This window comes from Pyrus communis, chromosome 2, assembly GCF_963583255.1.
Source record: "Pyrus communis chromosome 2, drPyrComm1.1, whole genome shotgun sequence".
In the NCBI taxonomy this organism is placed as follows: Eukaryota; Viridiplantae; Streptophyta; class Magnoliopsida; order Rosales; family Rosaceae; genus Pyrus; species Pyrus communis.
In genome coordinates this window covers 5,853,594-5,880,076 of record NC_084804.1, presented here as the reverse complement: position 1 = coordinate 5,880,076, position 26,483 = coordinate 5,853,594, and the positions used below count along the sequence as shown (strand labels likewise).

The 26,483-nt window shown below is 37.9% G+C and overlaps 4 protein-coding genes and 2 pseudogenes across 5 annotated transcripts; 5 read left to right on the top strand and 1 right to left on the bottom strand.

Annotated features, from left to right (window-relative positions):
- Nucleotides 1-1,498: 1,498 nt before the first annotated feature.
- On the bottom strand, nucleotides 1,499-3,570 carry LOC137726301 (uncharacterized). The gene has a single exon (XM_068465211.1). The coding sequence runs from the start codon at nucleotides 3,175-3,177 to the stop codon at nucleotides 1,702-1,704; it is 1,476 nt and encodes a 491-aa protein (XP_068321312.1). The 5' UTR covers nucleotides 3,178-3,570; the 3' UTR covers nucleotides 1,499-1,701.
- Nucleotides 3,571-11,156: 7,586 nt separating this feature from the next.
- LOC137724438 (tubulin beta-3 chain) lies at nucleotides 11,157-13,542 on the top strand. The gene is made up of 3 exons (XM_068463183.1): nucleotides 11,157-11,661; nucleotides 12,138-12,407; nucleotides 12,647-13,542. Exons 1-3 carry the CDS (start codon nucleotides 11,268-11,270, stop codon nucleotides 13,315-13,317), a joined length of 1,335 nt encoding a protein of 444 aa, XP_068319284.1. The 5' UTR covers nucleotides 11,157-11,267; the 3' UTR covers nucleotides 13,318-13,542.
- Nucleotides 13,543-14,481: 939 nt separating this feature from the next.
- LOC137726906 (putative germin-like protein 2-1) lies at nucleotides 14,482-15,242 on the top strand (annotated as a pseudogene).
- Nucleotides 15,243-16,753: 1,511 nt separating this feature from the next.
- On the top strand, nucleotides 16,754-17,656 carry LOC137724612 (putative germin-like protein 2-1). Its single transcript, XM_068463370.1, has 3 exons — nucleotides 16,754-16,765; nucleotides 16,889-16,988; nucleotides 17,121-17,656. Exons 1-3 carry the CDS (start codon nucleotides 16,754-16,756, stop codon nucleotides 17,654-17,656), a joined length of 648 nt encoding a protein of 215 aa, XP_068319471.1.
- Nucleotides 17,657-23,138: 5,482 nt separating this feature from the next.
- LOC137726760 (putative germin-like protein 2-1) lies at nucleotides 23,139-23,920 on the top strand. 2 transcript variants are annotated; one of them, XM_068465718.1, is made up of 2 exons: nucleotides 23,139-23,250; nucleotides 23,385-23,920. In XM_068465718.1, exons 1-2 carry the CDS (start codon nucleotides 23,139-23,141, stop codon nucleotides 23,918-23,920), a joined length of 648 nt encoding a protein of 215 aa, XP_068321819.1. The 2 variants fall into 2 exon arrangements, with proteins under 2 accessions (XP_068321819.1, XP_068321818.1); XM_068465717.1 differs by having other exon boundaries at nucleotides 23,139-23,253.
- Nucleotides 23,921-24,920: 1,000 nt separating this feature from the next.
- LOC137724611 (putative germin-like protein 2-1) lies at nucleotides 24,921-25,722 on the top strand (annotated as a pseudogene).
- The last annotated feature ends 761 nt before the right edge of the window (nucleotides 25,723-26,483 follow it).

The window sequence follows — 26,483 nt, the reverse complement described above, 5'->3', positions numbered from 1 at the left end:
CTAAAAATTGGACCTATTTCAAAAGGTAGTCTATAAAATTGGATCTATTTCAAATTTTCCCTTATGATATTTCATATCATCTCTCCGTCTATTTTGTGATTTTTTCATGTTTGTAAAAGTATTGTACTGAAATCACCGTGAAATCGAATGCTTTTATATGAAATTCTTCGGTATCTGGGTGCCCCTTTGTGGAAAATATCATTTTCTTACAGTAGCAGAACTAGTGCAACAATGAAACGTTTGAAACTTGTGAAAATACTCTCCAAGAAGCAAAATTTCGTGACTAACATTTTTTTTTAAAGATTAAGTCAAATAAACACCCGAAAATAGGGTTTTAGTTGAAATTTCTTCCGGTTTCCGATCGAAGCCAACGCAACATTGACCCGGCAACCCGAGTGTGATATGGAGTTTAGTGGCAAAGGGGAAAGAAAATTTTGTTAAGCTTGTATTTCAAAACAGCAATAAATAACTATGATTTCCTCAAACAATAATCCGGCTATACCTAACATTTCAGCTTCTTTTTTTTAGGCAATAGATATACGTTAGAACAATAATTCAGTAAATCCAAATAGTCTCAATTTTTTTTTTCCAGTACCTTGACTAACAAGTAATCAAGCTACTAGAACCTTTGTTCCATGCATTTTGATTCTCTGTCAAATGACTCGAACGCAGCTGCATCTCCAAGAACCGAAGAAGTGAACAGATTATGTAATAACTCGGTTTCAGTTACTCTACCACAGCATGCTTGCATCCTGTGCTTGGAAGTTAAACCTGCAAGATGGAGCTTTACCTTCAAACATGACTGATAGCGTTAGCGTTAATTTCATAGCTCAGTCAGTGATATCAACTGCTGCTAAGCGAAAATTTTCGAATGGAGAATTCCAAGTGAAGTTAATAAGGCCGCCAATTCTGTCTGGTTGATCTCTAGTGCACAGCATCTCATATTAGGCAAAAGGAACTTCACTTCATAGATTAAGCTGCCTACCTAAGGAAAGGACTCATAGATTAATCTACTATTGGGACTGTGGGTGGCGAAACCATACTATTAAGTCTGGCGCTCAATTCGCCGGGCTAACGCTCTGCTATCCGACATCTGTGGAAAAGCCGGTAAGTAACTGAAAATCAGAGACACGAAGAGTCGTAAAAAAATCAGTGAAAGAAAGTGCAGAGCACATCCAAGGGGTTTTGAGAAGGTCCAAATGATGGTAGGTGAAATTCATGGTCAACATTCCTGTGAAGTAGAAGATAATGCTTGTTTGAATCCGCTGGTTAACTATGAGGAATTTTTCTCCAGTTTAGACTTAATCCGATATAATGTCTCGGAAATTATACAAAAACTAGTCTTATGAAGTTTCTCACCATCTAGAGACAAAGTTGCTCAATAATTTTGGTATACAAACGAGTGGCTCTTGGCCGTTATTTTCTGCACGCCGAGTCTACAGCGGAACAACAGATATAACGAAAAAGTGATTCGGATATCACAGAGAAACGAAATCAATAAAATGAAACAAGAACTATGTACTAAATATTTGTATCTGCAACAATTTTACAGTTTTGAGTACAACACCTCAAGCTGGGTTGCCAACGAAAAGGTTGGAATTTCTTTCTATCACAGTGGTTTTCACACAATTCGAGACTTGAAGAACACTATATCTGAAGCAAAACAAGACAGTCTAACTTGAGATTGGGACAGAACACTTGTCATGGACATAATTTTACCAGTCTTCCAATCAACTTCGACAAAAAACAGAAAGTGACTGTAAGCAAAAGGGCGACAAGCCGACCTCCAAAAAGTCCGGCAAGAACAATGAGGAAGAGAAACAGATACCCGAAATTCCCTTCTTTTCCTTCTCTTCCCTTCTTTTCAACAACCAATGTTGTTTCTCCGCCAGCCAATGATCCTTCACCGTGATCAGAAACTCTATCCAATCCTTGGATTTCAGACTTCTCTTCTGCATCTAGTGAAAACACCGACATGTTTTCGCTTTCGTGTTCCTCCTCCTTCACATCTTCATGGTCTTCTTGTGCTTCACATCCTTCTACCTTACCAACTCCCAGGAAACTAGAATCTCCACCGTACAGCACAGGCTTCAGCTCCTGCTCGTTTGGCTTACCCTTTCTACGCAACTTCTTAGGCACAAATTTCTTGATAAGTTTAGCTTTAATCTTAGCATTCTTGCTACCCTTACTCTTCTTATCCCCAACAAATTCACCTCCATCTTCGCCACCTTCCACGAGCTTTACCTTCTTATAATCCTTCCCCAATAACTTAACCAATGACACATCCTCGACAGTCTTATCAACACAAACCCTTCTCTTATCCACCACCCTCTTCTTCTTACATTCCATTCCAAGCAATTCAACCATACTTTTTTCGCCGGAAGTTTTATCAACGCAAACACTTCCCTTCTCCGCCACCTTTTCGTTCTCACAATCCATATGGAGCAACTCAATCAATCTTCCCTTCTTGTTAGCATCAACAATCTCAATCTCTTCAATGGCAGAATCTAAAAACACGGTCCTTTCTCTAGCAATCACCCCCTTCAAATCATCACTCTCGAAACCATTCAAAAACAATAAAAACGCAGACAATCTCTGACCCATCACAGATTTCGCATTCGAACATGGTTTCAAGAACAAAGCCAAGTGCTTACCGGTGTATTCGAGAAGCAGAAGCAAAAAAGCAGACAATGTGACCCCAACGACGAGCTTCTTGGTGCTGAGAGCCAAAACCACCACCACAAACATCTTCATCACCGCCGTCAGAACCGGCCCCCAATTGCCACCGATGCAATCCTCACCGCCAACAACACAATTCTTCTTACGATTTTCAACCCCAGTAGCTTCATCGCCGTGATCAGCTTCTCTGGGCTTCAAATTCTCGACCTTTGGCGAACTGGGTTTCACCAAAATCGGCAAATCGCCCGAACCCAGTTCACAATTCAGAGTGATCCGATCATCGACCCGGTCCTCGACCCGACTCTCTCTCTTCTTGCTCTTGTTCTTATGCTTTTTCGACGGTTTCTTTAAGTGATCGCGGTTCTTGAAGAAGAGGTCGATGAGAGAGGTGGGAAACCCGGTCTGCACGACGAGCGAGCCGCCGCGCTTCGGCGACTGAAGATCGGCGACGAATTGAGAAATCCGATTCGCCCTCGTCTTCTTCCACGGAAGCGGCATCGCCACTGAAAATTTGGGAAAAAATGAAAAACAGAGGAGAGAAAAAATTGGTTTCGAAAGGAAACACTCAATTTCTGAGAAAAAAATAAATTATGGGGTTTTGATTTATAGCAGTCATCGTCTACTATTTCAATTAATTAAAAAAAATTAAAGAAAAGAAATGGGAAAGCGAGTTGAAATCAGATGGGGGTGCTGTTGTTGGGTGAAAGGTTGGATCTTTGAACGCGGCACGCGGCACGCGGCAGAGTTGAAAGTTCTTTTCGTATGGTTCTTCCGTTCTGGGTCCGGAAAATTTTGTTTTGTTTTTGGACATGGGTGCCGGAAATTGAATCCGTTTTAAAGGTCCATTATTCTGTTGGATTTGTTTTCTGTTTTTTTGTTATGAGAGACGAGTGAGGAAGCGTTCTTGGGGAGAAGGAGGTAAGTGAGGAAGAGCAAGAGTAACCAATTTTTGGGTGGAGAGGAAGAGTTACTAATTAAACTGAAACAAACAAACGGTTTTGAAATTGATGTGAGTTATGTGGTAAGAATTACTACATTGATTTGATGCATTATTCTTCGGGACATTTGCGTTTTAGCTAGAACTATGAGGTCCGTTGTGTTTTTGTTTGTCCCAATAAATAGTAGTTAGGGCAGCACACTCTGTTTTTTGTGGGATTTTATTGGTCCTGAATTTTTGTCTTTTTTGGCGGACGATGGGCACATTACCATTAGAATCCCATAAAGTCTAATCCCTTTTGACAAAACAAAATGTTAAGAACTACTGCATTGATTTGATAGTCTGGTCTAATACTGAAGTTTTCTCACATTGTTATTTATACAAGCGATACTTAAGGATACAATAACCAAAAATAGAATTTACGATGCAAGGATGGATGTTGTAAACTAATTATAAATTTCTGGCTAATCTTTTTAAATTTAGTGATGATCTATATCATATTCAGATTTTATTAGATTTTTTTTTTCTTATCAAAGATTTTATTAGATTCTAAAATGCATAAATGAGATTCAAAATTTAAAACTCACATAACCGCATATCATTCATTTTTCGATTATACATGAGGCAAAAGTTTAAAGTAACTATGTAGAAATCAATCGATTCCGATTCGCCGTAGTTATTTTCCTGTAAGTATTGGAATTTTAAGTAGAACTCACATCCACCCATACCAAGATGCTTATATAAACCAAATGGGCAATTTTGTTAACCTTATCAATTAGCCTATAAGAAAGAGGCCATCCATGCATGACTATATAAGCCAAATGTGCAATTTTGTTAACCTAATCTTCTTTCATGTAATTTTGGTAAACCTTAAAATCCATTTTCTTATCATCATTAGAATTTATATTATTTTATATTTTCTTAAATTGCTACATCAATATACATATATGCACAATGCACATGAATGAAATACTCGAAAAAACTTCACACAAAGTTTCTCTTGAATCTCCTTAAATTGGCTAACTAGTGCCAGTGTCCCATCCATTTAAACTTTTTGCTTTATTTTATTATTACTATTTTGTGGTTGAATGCTCCTTATCGTGCTTGAAATCTCTTTCAAGTTGCTATCCAATAGTGAGCTTACTGCTTACCTAGCCTTTATCCAATACGCAATTGCTCATTCAGTGCAAACAATGAAAGGTGCCACTAAATTATCAACAACTCTTACATGGCAATTTTTTCTTCGACATCCTAAATCATCGAGTACTATTTGCATAATTAATTGTTGAATTTGATTGATCTAACTAACAAGAACACAAATTCACGTTCTATAAAACTTGTACCTACAACGTTGAATTTTGAAAACTAATGGTTCACCGAACTGAACTAAAAACGCTTTATTATCACAGTAAATATACTATAATCCCAATTTATTTTGACTTAAAAAGACTTCGTAACTCAATGTCTTGCTTTCACTGGGTGTTTAGGTTATAATTTGCTTTATGCATAAACTGGCATCTGGAGGAGCAATTGTCACCAACAAATCCACTTTCAGCCCTTTCATGTGTAAGATGTCCCCCACTCCTCACTGAAAACCACTCGATGGAATTATTGGACCAAGTTAGGATATTTCTTGGATGGGACCCCAATTTCACCATGATGTGCTTAGAATCCGATGGCTCTTTTTGCTTTTATCCCATATAAAGATGGAAAAAAAAAAAAAAAAAACTATATTGTATAATATGTACACAAATATTATTGGTAAATTGAGAAGGGGAAGAAGAAATGAAACATGTTGGCTTAAGAACTAAGCACGTAGGATACCACAGTCGAGGCGGGACCTAGTTTGGTATTATTGTGTTTTTAAAGAAATGTTTTTGGTGTGCAGTAAAAAATAAAAATAATCAGTTGTGAAACAAAACAGTAAAGTGTTTAATAAATTAAGTTTGTAAAAATGTTTAGAGTTCAAAATACGATATCAAAGTGTTTGATAAACTTTTTATAAATACGGATGACAACAAAAAAAAAACACAATATTCAACAGGTTATTTATTTGTATGGCCAAAAGAAACTTCACTAAATACACTTCTTTTTCCACAAGCTTATAAGATTAAAAGAAATATATGAAATATATCCTAACTTTTATATTAAAATTTACAAAAAATATTTTAATTATAGAACCATCTAGAGGTCCAACCATTATTATGTCATTAATTTCTTCTCAAATAAAGAATGAAATTCACATATGGAGGGAACAAAACTAAAGTTGGTGTCTACGATTCTCAGTGATCTGATTAGGTTTCTGCTTCGCAATCAATATAAATGCCTATCTCTTTCGAAAATTCTAAAAAAGTATTCTACTGTAGACTGACAATAATTCATCGCATATTTCACACACAGTTTACTAAAATATGTTGTGTTCTTACCATCAAATAAAGATGATGGTTGAAAAAAAAAACAAAAAAACAAAAGAACACAAATAATGCATGCATGTCTTCGTCGTGCTTTTCGCGTAAAGCCATGGACTCTTTGCAAAAAGGCTTAATCTCTCCTTGCACTAAAAAAAAAAGCTAAAACATCTCAATTGGTAGGGGAAATTTAATGAATTCTTGGTGGCATATATTCTACTTTTATAAAAGAGTAATAGTTCGTTTGAAGGTACTTTTAGGAAAAATATTTTAGAGTTGTAAAAGCACTTAAAGTGTTTCTTGTGAGAAGCACCAACTATGTTTTTATTGCACGAAACACTTTAAGTGATTTTCTAGGATTTATTTATAGTTTTACATAGAATTGGTTTCAAAAATACTTACACCAAAAACACTTTTAACCATTTTAAAAATACTTTCAAACAAGCTCTAAATTACAGTAAGTCTATCAAGTGAGCAAATATTATAATTATTAACTAACTTGGAAAAAAAATCTCAAGTAATTAAAAATGTTTTGTTCATTAGCTCACGTATAACGTGTAAGTAATTATGGAGAGCTTACAGGGAATAAAAAGGGGGACCCCATCCCCATTGGTGTAACCTTTTCTTGCAGGTAAACGACCAGAAAATGCTGGTGTAAATTGACTGATGATTGAGTGCATTTTTCTTTTCAGTTTCTACTCATTTGGTCACATGTTTTTTTATTATTTGAGATACAGCTGTTACAACTATTTTGCTTCCTTACTACTTCAAAGTTCAAACATCACAAAAGCAAAGTTGAATGTGCTTGTAAAAGAAAGCAAAAGTTGAAACTTCGAAAACATATAGTTTAACACGCGTAGATAGATAAAAGAGAAACATTTTGGTGTGACTTTGATATTTGTGCTTAGGGTTAGAACTTTTATTTTTCTTTAAAAGAACTTTAGTTAGTGGTTTCGCTACGGCAGTCCTTCCTTCTGGGGATCGAGAAGACTCACAGAGACTTCTTCCTTCCAGGGATCGAGAAGATTCACAGAGGCATTTATACCTTTCTCTTGTCACCATCGTGTGATTCACCAGCACTAGGAATCAAACCCAGAATATGCCTTGTGGAATACGAACCTGAAATTCATCTCTAATCACTGGGTTACCCCGTAGTGGTGAAGTTGTAAGTTACACTACGCAATTATAACATATATTTTATTCATTAACACTAAATATTAATTCTATTGAGGTTGTATTGAGTTTTGTTTTAAACATGATTTAGATGGAATATGGTAAAGGTTACCCATCCCATGCAACTTACCGACTTGCTTCCTAAATGCAACTTACCGACTTGCTTCCTAAATGAAGGAAAAATACCGAAACAGTTAGGTGGACGACAAGTCGGCAAGTTTACACAGTAAAATATAATATTGAAAATCAGTGTATATGCTGTAACATGAGTAAATTGATGTTCTGGTACTCCAATTATTTAACACAAAATCAGTAAAAAAAAGGGTTTGTAGCCGAATTTTTACTGGAAGCACATTGGACGGTGTCATTTAAAATTTTTTTTTAATTTTTTGTCAAAAGAGTAGACTTTATTATAATCTAATGAAAACGTTTATATCTTCGTCCAAGATATTGAAAAGAAAATCAAGACCTAAAACATCCCACAAAAAAGAACTTCCATGACAAGCAACATGCGACGCCACTACGTGGGCAGCAAGGTTCCCACCCCGCGGAACAAAACTGAACTCAACCTCTCTAAATTGATTTGCTAAATACCACATATCAATCAAACACACTCCAACGTAGCCTCTGCAGTACACACTCCTTTAGCATACGTATTAGACTATGGGCATCAGACCCAATCACTATCCACTCCCTCCCTTCTTCCAGGCAGGCAACCAGAGCAGCCTGGACATTTGCTGCATCTGCTCCATCTCACCTTCCTCCCCTGATTTTGTTCAATAAGAAGTGGAGAAGAGCTAAATTCCATAGAGGGGGAAGGTATAGTATTTGCTACTCACCATTGATCATTGACGAAGAAAACAAATTTCTACTTGGATATTCCTATTCACACACCAATTTTTATCTCCCACACACTCATGTTAATTGTTATTCATTGATCATTTTCAATTCATTCAATCTGACAACCAAAAATTAAAAGAAATGCGTGAAAAGTTGGATATATGGATATTACTATCCTGCACTTTTGTTTAATCACATTATGCATATGCATTCATTAGATTATAATTGCAATGTTAGCCCAACATTTAAGCCCAAGCCCTCTCTATATACCCATTTAGCCCAACATTAGCATGGACTGATGGGCTAGGTGCACAGCCTAAGCCCGAGCTCCAAACCCAATAATCTATGACATCCACAACGATTGAACTTGAGATTTATTTTGAGAATATATGTAGGATGAAAACGAAAGAAGTCGTAAGAAGTGGGTTAGTCTTGGTGGTCATGATCTTTCTCTTCAATTTATTGTTTTTCAAGTTCAAATATTTTTTTTTTGTATTTTAAACTAAAAGTATCGCTTATATTAAAAAAAAAAACTAAGGAAATAAATTAATTAGGGATGAAGATCGGGTGTCAATTTCATATTTAAACCTTCAAGTAGAATCCTAATAGCTTTTTCTCATCCATTGTTTCTATTTCCATATCATGTTTGTGTAAACCAAAAAAGTTGGCCTTTCGAATTCTAATTACTAGATTAATAGAGAGGGCTTATATGGTATGAAAATGATTGATTAGATCATATTATCCACTATTACTTGGTATCCATCTATTAAGAATTAAAGCAAACTAAACTGGACCTCTCAAACAATGGCTACTCTTTTGTGTTCATCTTATTCTCTCACATAAAACTAAACACATATTCTCTTGTATTTATAGCTAAACGATGGGAGTTGTAGATACAGAGGATATATTCTCGATTATAGTATAAAATACCGTCATCATGGCTTTTCAATTATAACTTGAAAGGTAGCCACACCTATTGTTGTTGTTGTTTTTTTTTTTTTTTTTTAAAAAAGAGAGACAACTGGTGGTAAGTGTCACATCCTCGCCCGGGGGGAAACACTTTCCAGGCCCGCTCCACCACCGTAGCACGATATTATCCCTTTGGGCTTACCATTCCCTCACGGTTTTGTTTTTGCGAACTCATGAGCAACTTCCTAATGGGTCACCCATCATGGAATTGCCCTAGCCCCCTTCTCACTTAACTTCGGAGTTCCTACGGAATCCGAAGCCAGTGAGCTCCCAAAAGGCCTTGTGCAAGGTAGGGATGAGAATATACATTTAAAGATCACTCCCCTGGGTGATGTGGAATGTCACAATCCACCCCCCTTAGGGGCCCGACGTCCTTATCGGCACACACGCGACCAGGGTTAAGCTCTGATACCAAATTGTCACATCCTGACCCGGGATGGATCACTTCCCTGGGCGATGTGGGAGCTTCGGGTTCTGTAGGAACTTCGAAGTTAAGCGAGAAGGGGGCTAGAGCAATTCCATGATGGTGACCCACTTGAAAGTTACTCGTGAGTTTCCAAAAACAAAACCGTGAGGGAATGGTAAACTCAAAGCGGACAATATCGTGCTAGGTAGGGATAAGAATGTACATTTAAAGATCACTCCCTTGGACGATGTGGGATGTCACAGTAAGCCACTGTTATCCCTCCCATTTGGGGGCTGGGAATGAATGGTGTGGGATTAGAGATTTGATTAAGAATAATATATGCTTTATTTCTTTTTTATAGAGTTAGGTTTTAAGGATAAGATTTTGTATATATTTAAAGCACAAACTATAGTAGATTTTGGGTGGCCATCAGAAACCATAAAAGTAGATCACCCAAAATAGTAGGACATATCTTATCCTTCTTGGCTTTTGTCCATCTTTGTTTTCCTCAAAGCAAAAGAAACACCGCTCAGTGGTGGGCACTCTCTAATAATTCTCACAAAAAAATCTCATAAATAATTTTTTAATATAAATTATAAAATAAACTAAAATTTCCCATCCACCATAAACTATCAAAGATCCAAAATATCCACAAGTGACCCTCTACGATGAATGTTGTCCTTACATCATAACGTGGTTCCATAATTTAACAAATCTATTGTTTTGCCCAAATTTTTTTATTTTTTTATTCCAAAATATCCTAATTTGAAGTGTCATTTAGGAGGTGGAATTGCTTCTGAAAGTGCATGGGGGTTGTAATGGAAGGTTAGCTTGACCCTAGATCTCACTAGGATGGAAATTGTTGGAGATTTGTGGTTTGGTACAAGTGACAAAATCAGGTGACAATTTCGATCATCACACATTTATTGCAATTCGAAATTTGCATGAATATAAAATTTAATGGGTACGTACAGATGAACAGTATTGTTCACATAATTTTAACACTAAATAAATTATAATTATCTCATTTTGTTAAGTATAATATTAGTTAAAGAATTATTATTAACACTTTAAAATTTTATTTGTGCAATTCTCATAAATTTTTTTTTTCAAAATATAGAAAGTGCACAATTAAATTTTGAACTTTCAATAACAATTCTCTACTAGTTATTGCTTTATATATTATTTTTCAATCAATGTGCTTGCTAATCAATCGTATATCAACATGAACATGACACACCTATAAATAACTAACCCGAACACAACCCGATTGCCAGTCTGGCCACAAATGTGGGATTATGTGGCTCCAAAAATAATTTATAACAGAGAAATGCTAAAAATACTCTCTTAAAATAAGATTTTTCATGGACTTTCCACCACCTCATAGTTTAACGCCAATTCTCATGCCAATTTTATGAAACATTATGTAAAAAATATAAAGTGACAGATATACCTGTTATTAAGAAAATCCCAGTTTTGAAATAATCTCCTTTAACATTTCTCTCCTCTCCAAAACAATGGCCAAATTTCACACCCACAAACCATCCTGGTTTTGGTGTCTCAGGTAGTTTTAGGACAAACTGTGACAACACTACGCCCCCAAAATTAGAAAAATCCCGAAACCCACAAAAACATTGCCAATAATAATCCAAATTTGATTCCCCAAAATACCCCTACACATTCCCCAAATTTCACCGGACCCACCCTTTAAAATATACAATTCCCGAAGCCATTTTCTCCACTACCTGTTCCTCTCCATCCAATCGCGGCAAAACCAAAACCTATCACGGTAACATTTTCCCTCGCTTTCCCCTCCCATTTTCCCGGCAACCAAACAGGTCTCGAACCCCCAAGGATGAGAGAAATCCTCCACATCCAGGGAGGCCAGTGCGGCAACCAGATCGGCGCCAAGTTCTGGGAAGTGATCTGCGACGAGCACGGCATCGACGGCACCGGAAGGTACAACGGCGACTCCGAGCTCCAGCTCGAGCGAATCAATGTCTATTACAACGAGGCCACCGGCGGAAGGTACGTACCACGTGCGGTTCTTATGGATCTGGAGCCTGGGACGATGGACGCTCTCAGATCCGGCCCGTTCGGGCAGATTTTCAGACCCGATAACTTCGTGTTCGGGCAGTCTGGGGCCGGGAACAATTGGGCTAAAGGGCATTATACGGAGGGCGCCGAGCTTATCGATTCCGTGCTCGATGTGGTGCGAAAAGAGGCTGAGAATTGCGATTGCTTGCAGGGTATGGTGAAAATTGAAAACCAAGATTTTGGGTTGAAATTGTTTTTTGGGTTTGTTTTGTTTATCTGATTTGATCGTGCTTTTGGTTTGAAATTGAATCTCAATTGTGTTTGTTAATTCGTTGATTGTTGTCAATATGATTGGATTGGATATGATATTGTGGTGCATAATCATGTCTTATTTGGGTTGGCTTGATTGAATGTCTTGTTCTGTTTCCTATCTCTCAAATTATGGCTAATTTTTTGTCAAATAAGTTTTTCTAGTTAATCGCATTTTATTTAAATGTGGACATGTCGTTGACATCTGATCGATATGTCACAAATATTTGGTCACAAGTGCAGTTAAGCATAACGTAGAAGGAATGAACAAGAGCGGTTTTGATTGATATCAAGTGTTCCCTGAGTTTATAATTTGAATGGCTGATTGGTGGGAATGAAATGATTCATCTTTGTAATGTTGGCCATGTGTTTTGAACAGGATTCCAAGTATGTCATTCTTTGGGTGGTGGCACCGGCTCTGGCATGGGAACTCTTCTTATTTCCAAGATCAGGGAGGAGTACCCGGATCGAATGATGTTGACATTTTCTGTCTTCCCATCCCCAAAGGTGTCTGACACGGTTGTGGAGCCATACAATGCCACCCTTTCCGTCCATCAGCTTGTCGAAAATGCTGATGAATGTATGGTTTTGGACAATGAGGCTCTGTATGATATCTGCTTCCGCACCCTCAAGCTATCCAACCCTACTTGTAAGTCCAAATCTTAGATATATGGCGGCTGACAAGTGACAGTGATTGTAGAGTTATATAATGATCTTTTTTTGTTTGATTGTATCTTAAAGTAAAAAAGATTCTGTTAAATCACAGACTGGCATCTTATAATGACATGATATAAGACGCATTTGTGTGTGTTCATGTGAATTCTTATGAGATTTTTAGAATGAATGTCATGTGATATCTTAACATATTTCTTTGCACGGCTAATGCAGTTGGTGATCTTAATCACCTCATCTCTGCTACCATGAGCGGTGTCACATGTTGTCTTCGGTTCCCTGGACAGTTGAACTCTGACCTACGCAAGCTTGCTGTTAACCTTATCCCTTTCCCACGGCTGCACTTCTTTATGGTTGGGTTTGCACCCCTAACTTCAAGAGGATCACAGCAGTACCGTTCTCTGTCTGTGCCCGAATTGACCCAGCAGATGTGGGATGCCAAAAACATGATGTGTGCTGCTGATCCACGCCATGGACGTTACCTTACTGCGTCTGCTGTGTTCCGTGGTAAGATGAGCACCAAAGAAGTTGATGAACAGATGATTAATGTCCAGAACAAGAACTCCTCATACTTTGTCGAGTGGATTCCCAATAATGTTAAGTCCAGCGTGTGTGACATCCCACCCAAGGGTCTGCAAATGGCATCCACTTTCATTGGGAATTCGACTTCAATTCAGGAAATGTTCAGGAGAGTTAGCGAGCAGTTCACAGCTATGTTCAGGCGAAAGGCTTTCTTGCATTGGTACACGGGAGAGGGAATGGATGAGATGGAGTTCACCGAGGCTGAGAGTAACATGAATGATCTGGTTGCCGAGTACCAGCAATACCAGGATGCAACTATCGAAGTGGAGGAGTACGAAGAGGAGGAAGAGGAGGTTGGTGCTTGATGAATCGTGCCATGGTCGTGGTTTCTCAGTTTGTGTAAACTCGTTATGTTTGTGGCTTAATTTGAACGATTTATTGTTGCTCAGTCAATTTAGATTTGAAACATGGATGTATGGAATGTGGGAGGGGTCCTTGTACACGAGATGGGTTTTGTAAAAACGCTTTTGTGTTGGATTTGAATGTTGTACCGAGTAAGGCATATAATGTCGAAAGTTATGTTTCAGTGATGGAATTTTCTGTCTTGCACCATATGCTGTTTGTATTTGTATTTGTTTTGGTAAAATGGAGCCGCCCAAACACCCATCGTTTCCTTTGCCTGGTATGAATTATATTCGAAGAAATATCGTATATGCATACCAATTTTTTTTTTCATGTTCCATACCGCTGAGTGGCCCGAAACATCAACGGTTTAGATTTTGCATATAATAATTATAAATTAATTCTTACTTACAAAAAAAAAAACGAAATTTAGAGCATTTTCAAAGGAGATGTCAAAAAGTCTACATCAGCAATAACGGTAAAAAAAAAAGACATTGCTAATGTTTTCCAAACGAAATGCCAATTCCTATGTGACGTGACATGAAAAGGCAGCAGAGAGAGTTGCGGTCAAATTTGACAACAGCTTCAAATCTATTTTTATTAATTGATACACTTTTATAATTTTTATACTTATCTTTTGTTTTAAAATACTAATTATAACTATAAAATGTAAATAATGTAATAAAAATAGTAATTTAAAATTGACATATCGGTTGAAGAATAAAATTTTAAAAAAATTAAATGTGCCACATAAGCCTTCAAATTTAAATTTTATGTCTAAAATTTGACATCTTTGGAGATGGTTGGTTCTTATTTTACGAGTAATGCAAGCCTCTGTTAAATTTGTCTTGGTTATTCTTATTTTCTTATCTTTTACAGAAAGGAATAATTTCAATGCCGGCACCTGAGTAAAAACGAAGTAATATAGATGACAAGCCTTGAGTTAAAACAAAAAAAATTCACACGCAGTTAGAAAACCAGACTTTTTCAGTGCACAAAAAGTACGAGCTCCCGCTCTCTGTATAAAAGCAGCAACGTGCTAGGTCTTTATCCACAATTCAGGTTTACCCTAATTTCCTTACAAAGTTTAAGCAAACCAAAGAGAGCAAAAGATTTTCGAAATTCTAATGGCTTCTCAGCTTCTTTTGTTGGCGTTCCTTGCCGTATCTTCTTCCATTGCTTCGGCCTCTGACCCGAGTTCTCTTCAGGATTTCTGCGTCGCCGATAAAGCCTCAGGTAGGCACCTAAGCTAAATCATAATTATATTCGCACATGTATGTACATAATATCAGTCAGCTAGTTAGTATGGGAATTATATTTGTTTCTAATGTATTCTTTTCCACCATGATTTCAGTACTGGTGAATGGTTTTGCGTACCAAGGACTCCAAACTTGTCGATGCCAACGACTTCTTCTTCAGCGGACTTCACCTAGCAGGCAACATCCAACCCAGTTGGCTCACGGGTGACCCCCGTTAACGCAGTCCAAATCCAGGACTTAATACTCTTGGTATCTCCATGGTGCGTATCGATTATGCCACATGGGGTATTAACCCTCCACACACGCATCCTCGCGCTACAGAAATCTTGACAGTCCTGGACGGGAGCCTCCAAGTGGGTATTATCACTTCCAACCCGGAAAACCGTCATATCAGCAAGGTGCTTCAGAAGGGTGATGTGTTTGTGTTCCCAGTAGGACTTGTTCATCACCAACACAATGTTGGAAATAGTAATGCAGTAGTCCTTGCTGCTCTCAGCAGCCAAAACCCTGGTGCCATTACCGTTGCAAATACAATATTTGGATCAAAGCCTGATATCCCTGCTGATGTTCTTGCAAAGTCTTTCCAAGTGGACAGCAATGTAGTCTTCGATTTGCAGGCAAAGTTTTAGAGTCCCATTTGGAATCTCCGATTCAATCGAAAGGGATCCGACTTACATTTCAAGTGAGTCATGGTGGTCTGCTACTTTGTAATATTTGTTCTTTTTAAGAACAAAGGACTCTAATTGTGTTAGATTCTGATACTTCAAGAGGATAATTTATTTCTTCTCGTATAGAAACGCAATCAAAGTTGGTCTATTTTGCTTTATTTGTTTGCTTAGTAGCGAGGGAGGCCTTTCCTCCAAGAGCTTTGCAATCTACAAGACTATATATGCATGAAAACCGTTTAATTCTTTAAGCAGTTGAAAGTGGCTGCCTACTATATAGCTAGTTTCCGAACCAGAAATGTCTGTCAAATGCTAGACAGATTTGCTTTCTGCGAACTTCACTATCATTACTCCACACATCTATATTATCCTTGTTTTGTGCCTTAGTTCAAGGAATCTGCCCTACTCTTTCGATATATTCATGTTTTAATCAACAATGGTTGAGCTTGTTTATAAAGAAGGGTTAGCTAGGCAACACAATTTCGATCAATTAGAGATCATCAGGGCTCTTGGATCGGGGGCTTTTCAGCTAATATGAGAGTAGGAGAAGTCCATGAAGTTGAGCTTTGGATAAGGCTGTTAGGAGGATACTTGAGAATCTGAATTTTTAGTTTCACTCTCCAAATGTGTTGTGAATGATTTGCTTCCCTTGGCTTCTTTTTTACATGGCTGTAATCACTTAATTTTCTCGATTTGATCAATGTGATTTAAGTTATATTTATCGGAAAAATGAACATGATGGCTGATGGTTTGGCAAAGATAAGTTTTTCTTTGAATCTGGGTTGTATTATGTTGTATTATGTAGGAATCGGGCTATTTGTGTAAGGCCCTTGGGTTGATGTATTTCTTTGTTTAGCAATTCTATTTGGGCTTTATGCTGCCTCTCTAACAAAAACAAAACAAAAATATCGTAAAAAAGTCTATAATTAAAAATTGAAAATATCATTGTGGGCCTCAGGTGCATGCCACGCAAGCACAACGGATGGAAAGTAAACAGAGTTAAACTTGAGGATTATTGCTCCACATTTTGTCAAATTTAGGTATCAAATTTAATGAATTTTTAGTTCAGCGACCACTTTAAGAGTTTAATGAATTTGCACTTCCTGTTACATTGTTGTTGTGTACTTGGAACATCGTCGCATGATGCTATAGTTCTACTTGTAACACCTATATTCATTTTAACTATTAATATAGCTTAGAAATAGAATATCAACCATTTCGTTCATCTATATTATAATACGTGAAAATTTACACCTCGCGCCAAGTGTAATAGGGACATCAAAACTTCTTGACGTAGAGAGAAGGGAAATATTCCTCAATGCCAGCAGGCCCAGCACCAGTGCCGTCACCCGAAAAAATAAAGTTATCAGATGAATGATGACATATACATGCACAAGCACCAGCTTCCTATGAAAAATTTGTACTATGCGGTTACAAATTAAGACTAGACTTTTTCAGTTCATAGGAAACAATACATGTATGCAGAGGTACTTCGCTCTATAAAAGCAGAGACATAGATAGAGTTTCAATCCACAATCCTCGCTCTTACGAAGTTCAAGCAAAAGTTGGTCAATTTCTCTCTGCTTACTGTCTTTATCAAATGACCTCAGTTCCTATTTTTCGCATTCCTTGCCGTCACTTTTTCCGTTGCTTTGGCATCGGACCCGAGTTCTCTTGAGGATTTCTGCGTGGCAGATGCAACGAGCTCAGGTAGCTAAAATCGTCTTTTCGTATATTTTCCGCTGTAAATATGTCCCAAAAATAAATACATCCACCATGGATATCAATTGGTAATTATGTATACTGCTAATGTTAATGTACTTTTTCTCATCATGGTTTCAGTACTGGTTAATGGTCGTGTTTGCAAGGACCCTAAACTAGTTGAAGCCAACGAGTTCTTTTTCAGTGGGCTTCACCTAGCAAGCAACACATCAAACGCAGTTGGTTCACGTGTGACTTCTGTTGGTGTAGCTCAAATTGGAGGACTTAATGCCCTTGGCATCACCACTGCGCGTATTGATTTTGCCACATGGGGTCTTAACCCTCCACATACACACCCTAGAGCTACTGAGATTTTGACGGTCCTGGAAGGGAGCCTCAAAGTTGGTTTTGTCACCTCGAACACTGAAAACCGCCTCATCACCAAGGTACTTCGGAAGGGTGATGTTTTTGTGTTCCCAGTCGGTCTTGTGCATTTCCAGCAGAATGTTGGAAATGGTAATGCAGTTGCCCTTGTGGCTCTCAGCAGCCAAAATCCAGGTGTCATTACCATTGCAAATGCAGTATTTGGATCCAATCCTGATATCCCTGCTGATATTCTTGCAAAGGCTTTCCAAATGGGTACGAACGCGATCTATAGCCTTCAGTCCAAGTTCTAGAATAAATTCCAATTTCTAACCTCTGATTAAATCAAAAGGGATTTAGCTCATTTGAAGTGTCTTTAGAAAATTATTACAGTTTGTTTTTCATCGCAGTCATGTTGGTCTACTGTTTTGTTTGATTCAAAAGATTTAATTTGTTTATGCTCATTTGAAGTGTTGTTAGAAACCTGATATCCCTGTTGGAAATGTGATCAAGTTGTTATTTTTTTTATTCTATTGCTCCAAGAAATAATAAAAGCGGATGTTTGCTACCAACTTCAAATAAAACACGAGTGCTTTGAGTTTGGAAAACTGTTTCGATTTGTTTTGGCCAAAAATGAAAAGGCTTTCATTTCCTTTTAAGCATGCAAAATGCACTTCATTTAGAGGCGCAGAAGCCAAACAAAGGAGAATAACTGCTATGAGGAATATCGGCGTCCTTCAATCCCCAAATATCCACGTCAGTCAACAAGCTAGGCTCTTCTCGACGTGCCTCATACTATCGCCTAACTGTCATGGAGTGCGATTTTGGGCCAAGGATGGAACCGGTGGTATCAATCCTGCTAGTACCTATCATGCAGAGCCAAGCAACACAGTAACCACTGAAAAGTATGTTCCTCCAAGGATTGGTTCTGAATTCATTCATGCGAACGTCAAGCGACTCAAACGTCATTTTAATCAAATGGTTGGTTGCAGACTTGTAGTAAACCTACTCCGCCTGGCTCGGCCTAATATGACCATTAAAGGAAATGACACCCCAACTTTTTAGATTTCATTATTTTTGAAAACTACAAATTATTTTCAAATTGAATACCAAATAACCCTAAGCAATTGAAAGTGCTTGGTTGCCACTAGCTAGTCTCCGAAGCAGCAGTGTTTATCAAAATGATGACAGATTTGTTTGGTATCCTTCTTTTGTGAATATATATAGCTGAAGGAACATGCATACTCTTTTCGATATTCATGCTTTTAGCAGAGGTTGAGCTCGTTTATAAAGAATGGTTACCTAGGCAACAAATGGACATACACAATTTACATCAATTTATGGAAAGCTTCTCCTTTGTTTTTCAAACTATATATAGGAAGTACATATATATAAACCTGTACATCACATTGAGTTTTCCACATATATAACATGGTCCTCATTCTTTGGAGGTTCAAGTCTCTACCCACAGAGAGTTGACTAAGAAAGCATGAGCCCAAAATAAATGGCAGAAGCCTGGAAGTTATCAATTGCATAAACTGACTAACCACACTTACAACATAGGCAATATCCAGACGAGTGTGAGACAGATAAATTAGCCTCCTCACTAGTCTTTGATATCTACCTCTGTTAACCAGTTCCTGATCTGGATAAATTTCCAGATAATGTTTCTCTACGATATAAATGTCCACATGCTTACATCCCAACATGCTTGTTTTCTTTAATAAATCCAGAACATATTTACGTTGAGACAAGAAAATACCTCTAGATGACCAAGCTACTTCTACACCAAGAAAATATTTCAAATCTCCCAAATTCTTCATCTCGAACTCGGCGCCAAGATTTTGATCTAGCTTCATCATCTCTTTTGAATCGTCACCTATTATTATCATGTCATCCACATAATATTATCTGGATTAGTTACATGAACATTGGTAGTATTTACTTCATGGATATTCAAAGAAGACACATTGGGTGGCACTATTGAGCTTGGGAGAGAGGGGGTGTGGGTTCGATAGCTAATGGTTGCTGGAGCGGTGTGCCGACACTTTGCATCACACTCGGCGATTTGTTGCCGAGAAGACCCAGCTTATTTGGTGCTCAGCAGCTCCATGATATTCCAATTCTCGACAGTGTATTGCTGAAAGCCACTGTCTCCATTCTCGGCAGTGTCTTGCCGAGAGCTTTCACAACTTCCTTTTTCAACAAATGCTCCATTGAGTTACGTATTTCCAACCATTTGTCTCTATTCTCAGCAGTGTCTTGTTGAGAGCTTTCACAGCTTTCTTTTTCAACAAATGCTCCCCCCGAGTTACATATTTCCAACCACCCAAGATCACCACTAGTATTCTCCCCATGGTGATAGGAAGGTGATGGAATTGAAGCATAAAACAACTCAGATTTAGAAAAAGTAACATCCATGGTCACATACATATGGCGAGTTTCAGGGTAGTAACACTTATACCCTTTCTGTTGAAGAGCAAATCCCAGAAAAGCACACCGATGAGCATATGGATATAACTTACTACGAAGAATCTTATGAATATGAACATAGGCTACACACCCAAATACACGAGGAGTAAGAGTATTGGTTGATACTACGGGATCAAATTCTGTCAACACTTGGAGAGGTGTACGAAAGTCCACAAACCGGGATGGCATACGGTTAATCACATACACGGCATAGGTGATATCTTCAGGCCAGAACCGTTTAGGTACAGACGCACCAATGAGCAAGGCATGGACAATTTCCAGGATATGACGGTTCTTTCTCTTAGCAACCCCATTTTGCTGTGGGGTATGAGGACAAATAGTTTCATGTAGAATTCCTTGATCCTGAAGTAAGCCAGACAACTCGAAACCAATATACTCACCTCCATTATCAGAGAGGAGAACCTTAATAACAGAGGAATATTATGTTACAACCATTTGAGAGAAGGACTGAAACACCATACTAACATCACTTTTATTCTCCATCACATAAATCCAAGTCATATGAGTGCAATCATCAATGAAGGTAACCAACCATTTAATTCCAGACAAAGTACTAACAAGAGAGGGACCATAAACATTAGAGTGCACAAGATCAAAAGGAAATAATCTTTCATTCATACTAGGAGAAAACGAAGCGCGATGACTCTTCGTAAGAATACACACTTCACAATGTAAGTCTTATTCTTTTATTTCATGAAATAAACTAGGCAACATACGCCTTAAATAACCAAAAGAAGCATGTCCTAACTGACGATGCAATAACCAAACTTCTTGCAAATTATTGGCACGGGATGCTCAAACTGCATTAGCTCTGCCAGGAACGACGTCATCCACATAATATAACCCCTATCTCTTAGTGCCACACCCAATTATCTCCTTGGCCTGAATATCCTGAAGCAAACAAAACATCGGATGCATAAGTACAACACAATCTAATTGCTCATTAACTTGAGGAATAGATAACAAATTATGAGACAACGAGGGAACAAGCAGGCAGCGATGAAGGGGAAGGGTCAGCTTAAGCTTCACAATGTCGGCCCCCAAAATCGGTGCTGTTGTTCGGTTAGCGGTTGCAATACACTTCCTTGAACTTGTTGTCAACCTAGTAAATAAATTCTTATCAAAAGTCATATGATCAGTTGTACCCGAGTCTAGAATCTAACCTGTATAATGTTCCATGTTAGAGGCTAAAAGAACACGCCCCATACTACCTGGAGTGGCCGGGGTTTCACTAAGAGTGGTCCTAGTTAACAAGCTTTGACTCGGATCACTAGAGGGGGCACTGTAGGTACAGTATCCTTGGTGGCAGTGGCAATGGATGCACGACTTCCACTTGCTCCATTAGCGGCTCGTTCCTTGGCACGTAACTTCTTCTTCAATTTAGGGAATCATTCTGGTACTCTATGTTTCTGAAAACATGTATATTCTGTATGACGGGTATACCCACAAAAAGTGCACTTCAAATCATCTTTGTTTTCCAGAGTGAATGGCCGAGAATTGGCCAATGGTGATGGATTAAAGGGCCGGCTACCCGAAGGTGGCCGTGACACCATAGCCACAGGATGAGCTCCTCCTTGGTTCCCAATGCCACTGCTTCCCATCATAGTTGCGTGGCATTGTGCTTCTTGCCTAACAATGGAGAACACCTCCTCTGTAGATGGTAAAGGTTAAGTTCTCAAAATATTACTACGCATTTTGTCAAAAATATCATCAAGCCCTACTAGGAAGGCATACACACGATCCAATTGAATCTCTTCTCGAAGTGTCTTCAAGTCAATAACACACTCCATCTTGATTGGTCTTCTTTGATCCAACTTTTGCCAGACATCTTTGAGATCGGCAAGTATACACCGATAGGTCTTCCTTCTTGGCGAAGTCGAAATGACTTCACCTTCAACTCATAAATTTGAGAAATATCAGACCCATCATAATACGTTCGAGCAACTTCTTTCCAGACTTCTTTAGCGGTACAAAGATGAACGAAAAATCCCATGATGGTAGGATCCATGGAATTAATCAGCCACCCTTTCACAATTGCATTCTTAGTCTCCCAAGCTTCATACTCGGCACTGTCCTCTTTGGGCTCCTTGATGCTCCTTGTCACGAATCCTTTCTTACCACACCCAACGATATGCATCTCCAATACTTTGGACCAAAGAGGATAATTTGATCCATTGAGTTTTACAGTATTCAGTATATATGAAGCATCACTTTGAATTACAACTGGACTCAAAATTGAGTTGTTGGCTGAGCCATGCGACCCACCCTCCAATTTGAGCCCCATTCCTTCTTAACCGCTTGCCATGAAACACGCACACAATACCCTACTGACCACGGCAGGTACTTACCCTTGCAGCTCTCGGTTATTGCTGCAAAGAACACAGCAGAAAAACTCAAGGCTGCAGCCTTGAACGCAGCAACAGCAGGTACGGTAGAAAAAATTATTTTAGGGTTACGATTAGGCTCTGATGCCAAATAGAATTTTACGGCTTAATTTTTCATATATTCCATATTCTGAATATATATACATAATACAATCCTTGTTCTCCAAGGAAACAATAAGGGACATAATATCTTTACTAAAACATGACTCTAATAATTACAAAATATTTACATTCCTTTTCTCCTAAATATTAACTTATTCCAATATATTTTTGTATGCAAATAACATGTCCCCATCTACTCCAACTTTATCTTAATTTGTTCATCAAGTCAAAGCAAGAGAACCAACTTTTAAACCAAACTTTGCTCGAAAACGAAAAAAACCCACCAATATATGAATCGTCCATAATAATCTGTTTAGTGCTTCCAGCTGCATATAGAATAATAAAATATTAACCATATTGATAAAATAAGATTGGCTGAGCAGAACACATGTCAATAATATTTTGAAATCTATATTATTTTTGTTAGAGAACGAGCAGAGAAATAGCTGCTAATTAGTACCTTTTTTTTTTTTTCCCACGAAGCCAATTCAAAGTCATGAAACAGGAAACATTCCTCAATGCGAGCAGGCCCAGCATCAATGCCGGCACCTGCAAATAAAGTTGTCAGATAAGTGCCATGACACACAAGCAGCAGGCTTCTGTGTATAATATAAAAATTAAAAATTCGTACTACGCGTTTTCAAATTTAAGACCAAATATTTTCATGAGTTCATAGTAAACAATACATGCGGAGAGATCCTTCTCTCTATAAAAGCAAAGACATAGATAGGGTTTCAATCCACAACTCAAATTTATCCTCGCTCTTACAAAGTTAAGCAAAGTTGGTCAGTCTCTCTTCGCTTACTGCCTTGCTCAAATGGCCTCTCAGTTTCTATTTTTTGCATTCCTTGCGGTAACTTCTTCCATTGCTTTGGCATCGGATCCGAGTTCTCTTCAGGATTTCTGCGTTGCAGACGCAATGAGTTCAGGTAGCTAAAATCGTTTTTTCGTATATTTTCCATTGTACATGTGTCCCAAAAATAAATAAATGCATCATAGGTATCAATTGGTAATTATGGATATGTTGCTAATGTTAATGTACTTTTTCTCATCATGGTTTCAGTACTGGTTAATGGTCGTGTTTGCAAGGACCCTAAGCTTGTTGAAGCCAACGATTTCTTTTTCAGTGGGCTTCACCTAGCAGGCAACACATCAAACGCAGTTGGTTCACGTGTGACTCCCGTTGGTGTAGCCCAAATTGGAGGACTTAATGCCCTTGGCATCTCTGCTGCGCGTATTGATTTTGCCCCATGGGGTCTTAACCCTCCACATACACACCCTAGAGCTAGTGAAATTTTGACAGTCCTGGAAGGGAGCCTCAAAGTTGGTTTTGTCACCTCCAACCCTGAAAACCGCCTCATCACCAAGGTACTTCAGAAGGGTGATGTTTTTGTGTTCCCAGTAGGTCTTGTGCATTTCCAGCAGAATGTTGGAAATTGTAATGCAGTTGCCCTTGTAGCTCTCAGCAGCCAAAATCCAGGTGTCATTACCATTGCAAATGCAGTATTTGGATCAAATCCTGATATCCCTGCTGATATTCTTGCAAAGGCTTTCCAAGTGGATACGAACGCGATCTACAGTCTTCAGTCCAAGTTTTAGAATAGATTCCAATTTGGAACCTCTGATTAAATCAAACGGGATTCATAGCTCATTTGAAGTGTGGCTTTAGAAAAATGTCACAATTTGTTTTTCATGGCAGTCATGTTGGTCTAATGGTTTGTTTGATTCAATAGATTTAAATTGAAATGTGATCAAGTTGTTATTTTGTTTCATAATTGTATTGTAAAATTGGAAGTTCCATATGTAGAAATTAATTTCAGATAAAACATGAGTGCTTTAAATTTGGAAACTTTTTCTATCCGCGTCCTTTCTATATTTCATCATCACCAGTGATTTACAACATAAAAACTTTCCAGTTAAGAATCAGCCTATTTACATGCATCTCGCCGCAAGCCAGTGCATATATGTTTGGTTAAAATGCTGTCAGCAGAAATTTATGTTGCAGAACACAAAATCCCACATCGGAATATTGAAAAAACTAATATGATAAATAGTTCCACTCCTAATGAAACACAGGCCTTTTAAGTATAGACATGATCTGGTTCTTTGTGTATAATTTTCAGAGAGTGCAGAAGGGCTTTCCAATATTTAGATTTTCTTCGAACAAATAGAAACCTCCAATCTATGTTTTCAATATACTAATCAAGTAACAAGACCTTAATGGACTATTAATCGTTCTTTTAAATTTGCTTTGCTTGTCTATATGATATATATGAAAAGAGTAATGATGGGTATGTAGATCAAATTTGTAAACCAAATAATGTGTCATCAATAAAAAATAGGCACGTTAATTAACATTTAAGTAATAATCCAATCATTAACTTCCATGTCATTTGATTTACAAAATTTAGTCTCCCTAACATTATCCATATCAAAATTGCTTGCATGCATAGTCCAATTAACAACCATTACATGTTTGTGGACCAATTAATAACTAATAAATATAAAACATGAATTACATAAATCTATGCATTATAAGAGGGAGAGAGGGAGAAGGGGGGGTGTTTCATATTCAGGAGATAACCATTTCAAGTTTTGGATGCCGGCACCTAAAAATAAAGTGAGGTAAGCAATGACAAGTTTTAGTGATCACAAATTGTCACACACGTTACAAAAACAAATTGCTAGACATGTACTGACCAATTTGAACTGCCAATTCTGGAAGAATAAACTTCATAAATAGTTTAGATTCACAATCTGGCATGAGAACATTTATGTAAATAAATAAATAACTGGTACTTGTCAGTTATCAACTTAATATTACTAATTAATATATTGTACATGCTTCTAATGTAATGTTCTCATTATGATTTCAGTACTAGTAATGGTCTTGTTTGCAAAGACCCACGCTTGTTGAAGCAAATGACTTCTTCAGTGGACTTCATCTAGCAGGCAACACATCAAACTCAGTTGGCGCACGCGTAACCCCAGTTAAACGTAGCCCAAATCGCATGACTTCACACTCTTGTCATCTCGATTGCTTGTATTGATTATGCACCATGCGGCATTAATCCTCAACATACACATCCTAGAGCAAGTGAAGTCTTGATAGTCCTTGAAGTGAGCCTCCAAGTTGGTTTGTCACTTCAAATCCCGTGAGCCGTCTCATCACTAAGGTTTGTCACTTCAAATCCCGTGAGCCGTCTCATCACTAAGGTTCATCATGCCGGCGAGGTGTTTGTTTCCAGCGCAGTGTTGGAAATGGTAATGCAGCTCTCAGCAGCAAAAATCCAGGTGTTAGTACCATTGTAAATTTGGTGTTTGGATCAAATCCTGACATCCCTGGTTATGTTCTTGCAAAGGCGCTATTCCGTTATCTTGAATCAACTATAACGTTATGAGGTATGACCAGATAAATTATTTGGCTTAATTTGTTTGACCTGTTACATGATAATTTATTCCTGCCCAATTAGCATTGTACTCCAAGTTGTCTGTTGTTTTGTTTGATTATCTTCCTTGCATTGTGTGGCGTGGTCCAGTTTTTAACATTTTACTGCTTTTTTAGGCCTTTCCTCTATTGTGTTCTGATTTTTTCAGCCTTTCACCCTCTTCCATTGTTCAGTTCAATACTTAACATCAAGTCCCCAATAACACTATGCTGCCTCGATCCATCAAGATTCAACTATGCATTGCTTCGATTTGTCATTCTCCAAAAAAAAAAAGAACAATAATAATCTAAACTACCTATTAACAAAATTTTCTTTGTTAATCAAAAGAAGGTAAAAAGATAATTTGGTCTTATATCACAACATAAAATCATGGGTAATAATGTAATTCCATATGAACCAAATTTTGCTATTTTTTTTCTTTCCTCACCCACATATCATTATAACATATCTCTAATTATAGTCACTTAGTATTATAGTCTAGTGATATTTATCTTCATTTGTAAATAAGAGGTCTTAGATTCAATTCTCGTCAAAGGCAAATTTGAACCATATTATTGCTAGTTCATTGTGAGGCTAAGCTGTGACATCCCACATCGCCCAGGGGAGTGATCCTTAAATGTATATTCCAATCCTTACCTAACACGAGGCCTTTTGGGAGCTCACTGGCTTCGGGTTCCGTAGGAACTCCGAAGTTAAGCGAGAAGGGGGCTAGA

Bases quoted from the DNA above. Each gene is read 5' to 3' on its own strand.
- LOC137726301 (XM_068465211.1), bottom strand. From the start codon at position 3,177: ATGCCGCTTCCGTGGAAGAAGACGAGGGCGAATCGGATTTCTCAATTC.
- LOC137724438 (XM_068463183.1), top strand. From the start codon at position 11,268: ATGAGAGAAATCCTCCACATCCAGGGAGGCCAGTGCGGCAACCAGATC. The intron at 11,662-12,137 runs GTATGGTGAAAA...TGTTTTGAACAG, and splicing joins GAATTGCGATTGCTTGCAGG to GATTCCAAGTATGTCATTCT. The intron at 12,408-12,646 runs GTAAGTCCAAAT...CGGCTAATGCAG, and splicing joins CAAGCTATCCAACCCTACTT to TTGGTGATCTTAATCACCTC.
- LOC137724612 (XM_068463370.1), top strand. The intron at 16,989-17,120 runs GTAGCTAAAATC...TCATGGTTTCAG, and splicing joins GGCAGATGCAACGAGCTCAG to TACTGGTTAATGGTCGTGTT.
- LOC137726760 (XM_068465717.1), top strand. From the start codon at position 23,139: ATGGCCTCTCAGTTTCTATTTTTTGCATTCCTTGCGGTAACTTCTTCC. The intron at 23,254-23,384 runs GCTAAAATCGTT...TCATGGTTTCAG, and splicing joins AGACGCAATGAGTTCAGGTA to TACTGGTTAATGGTCGTGTT.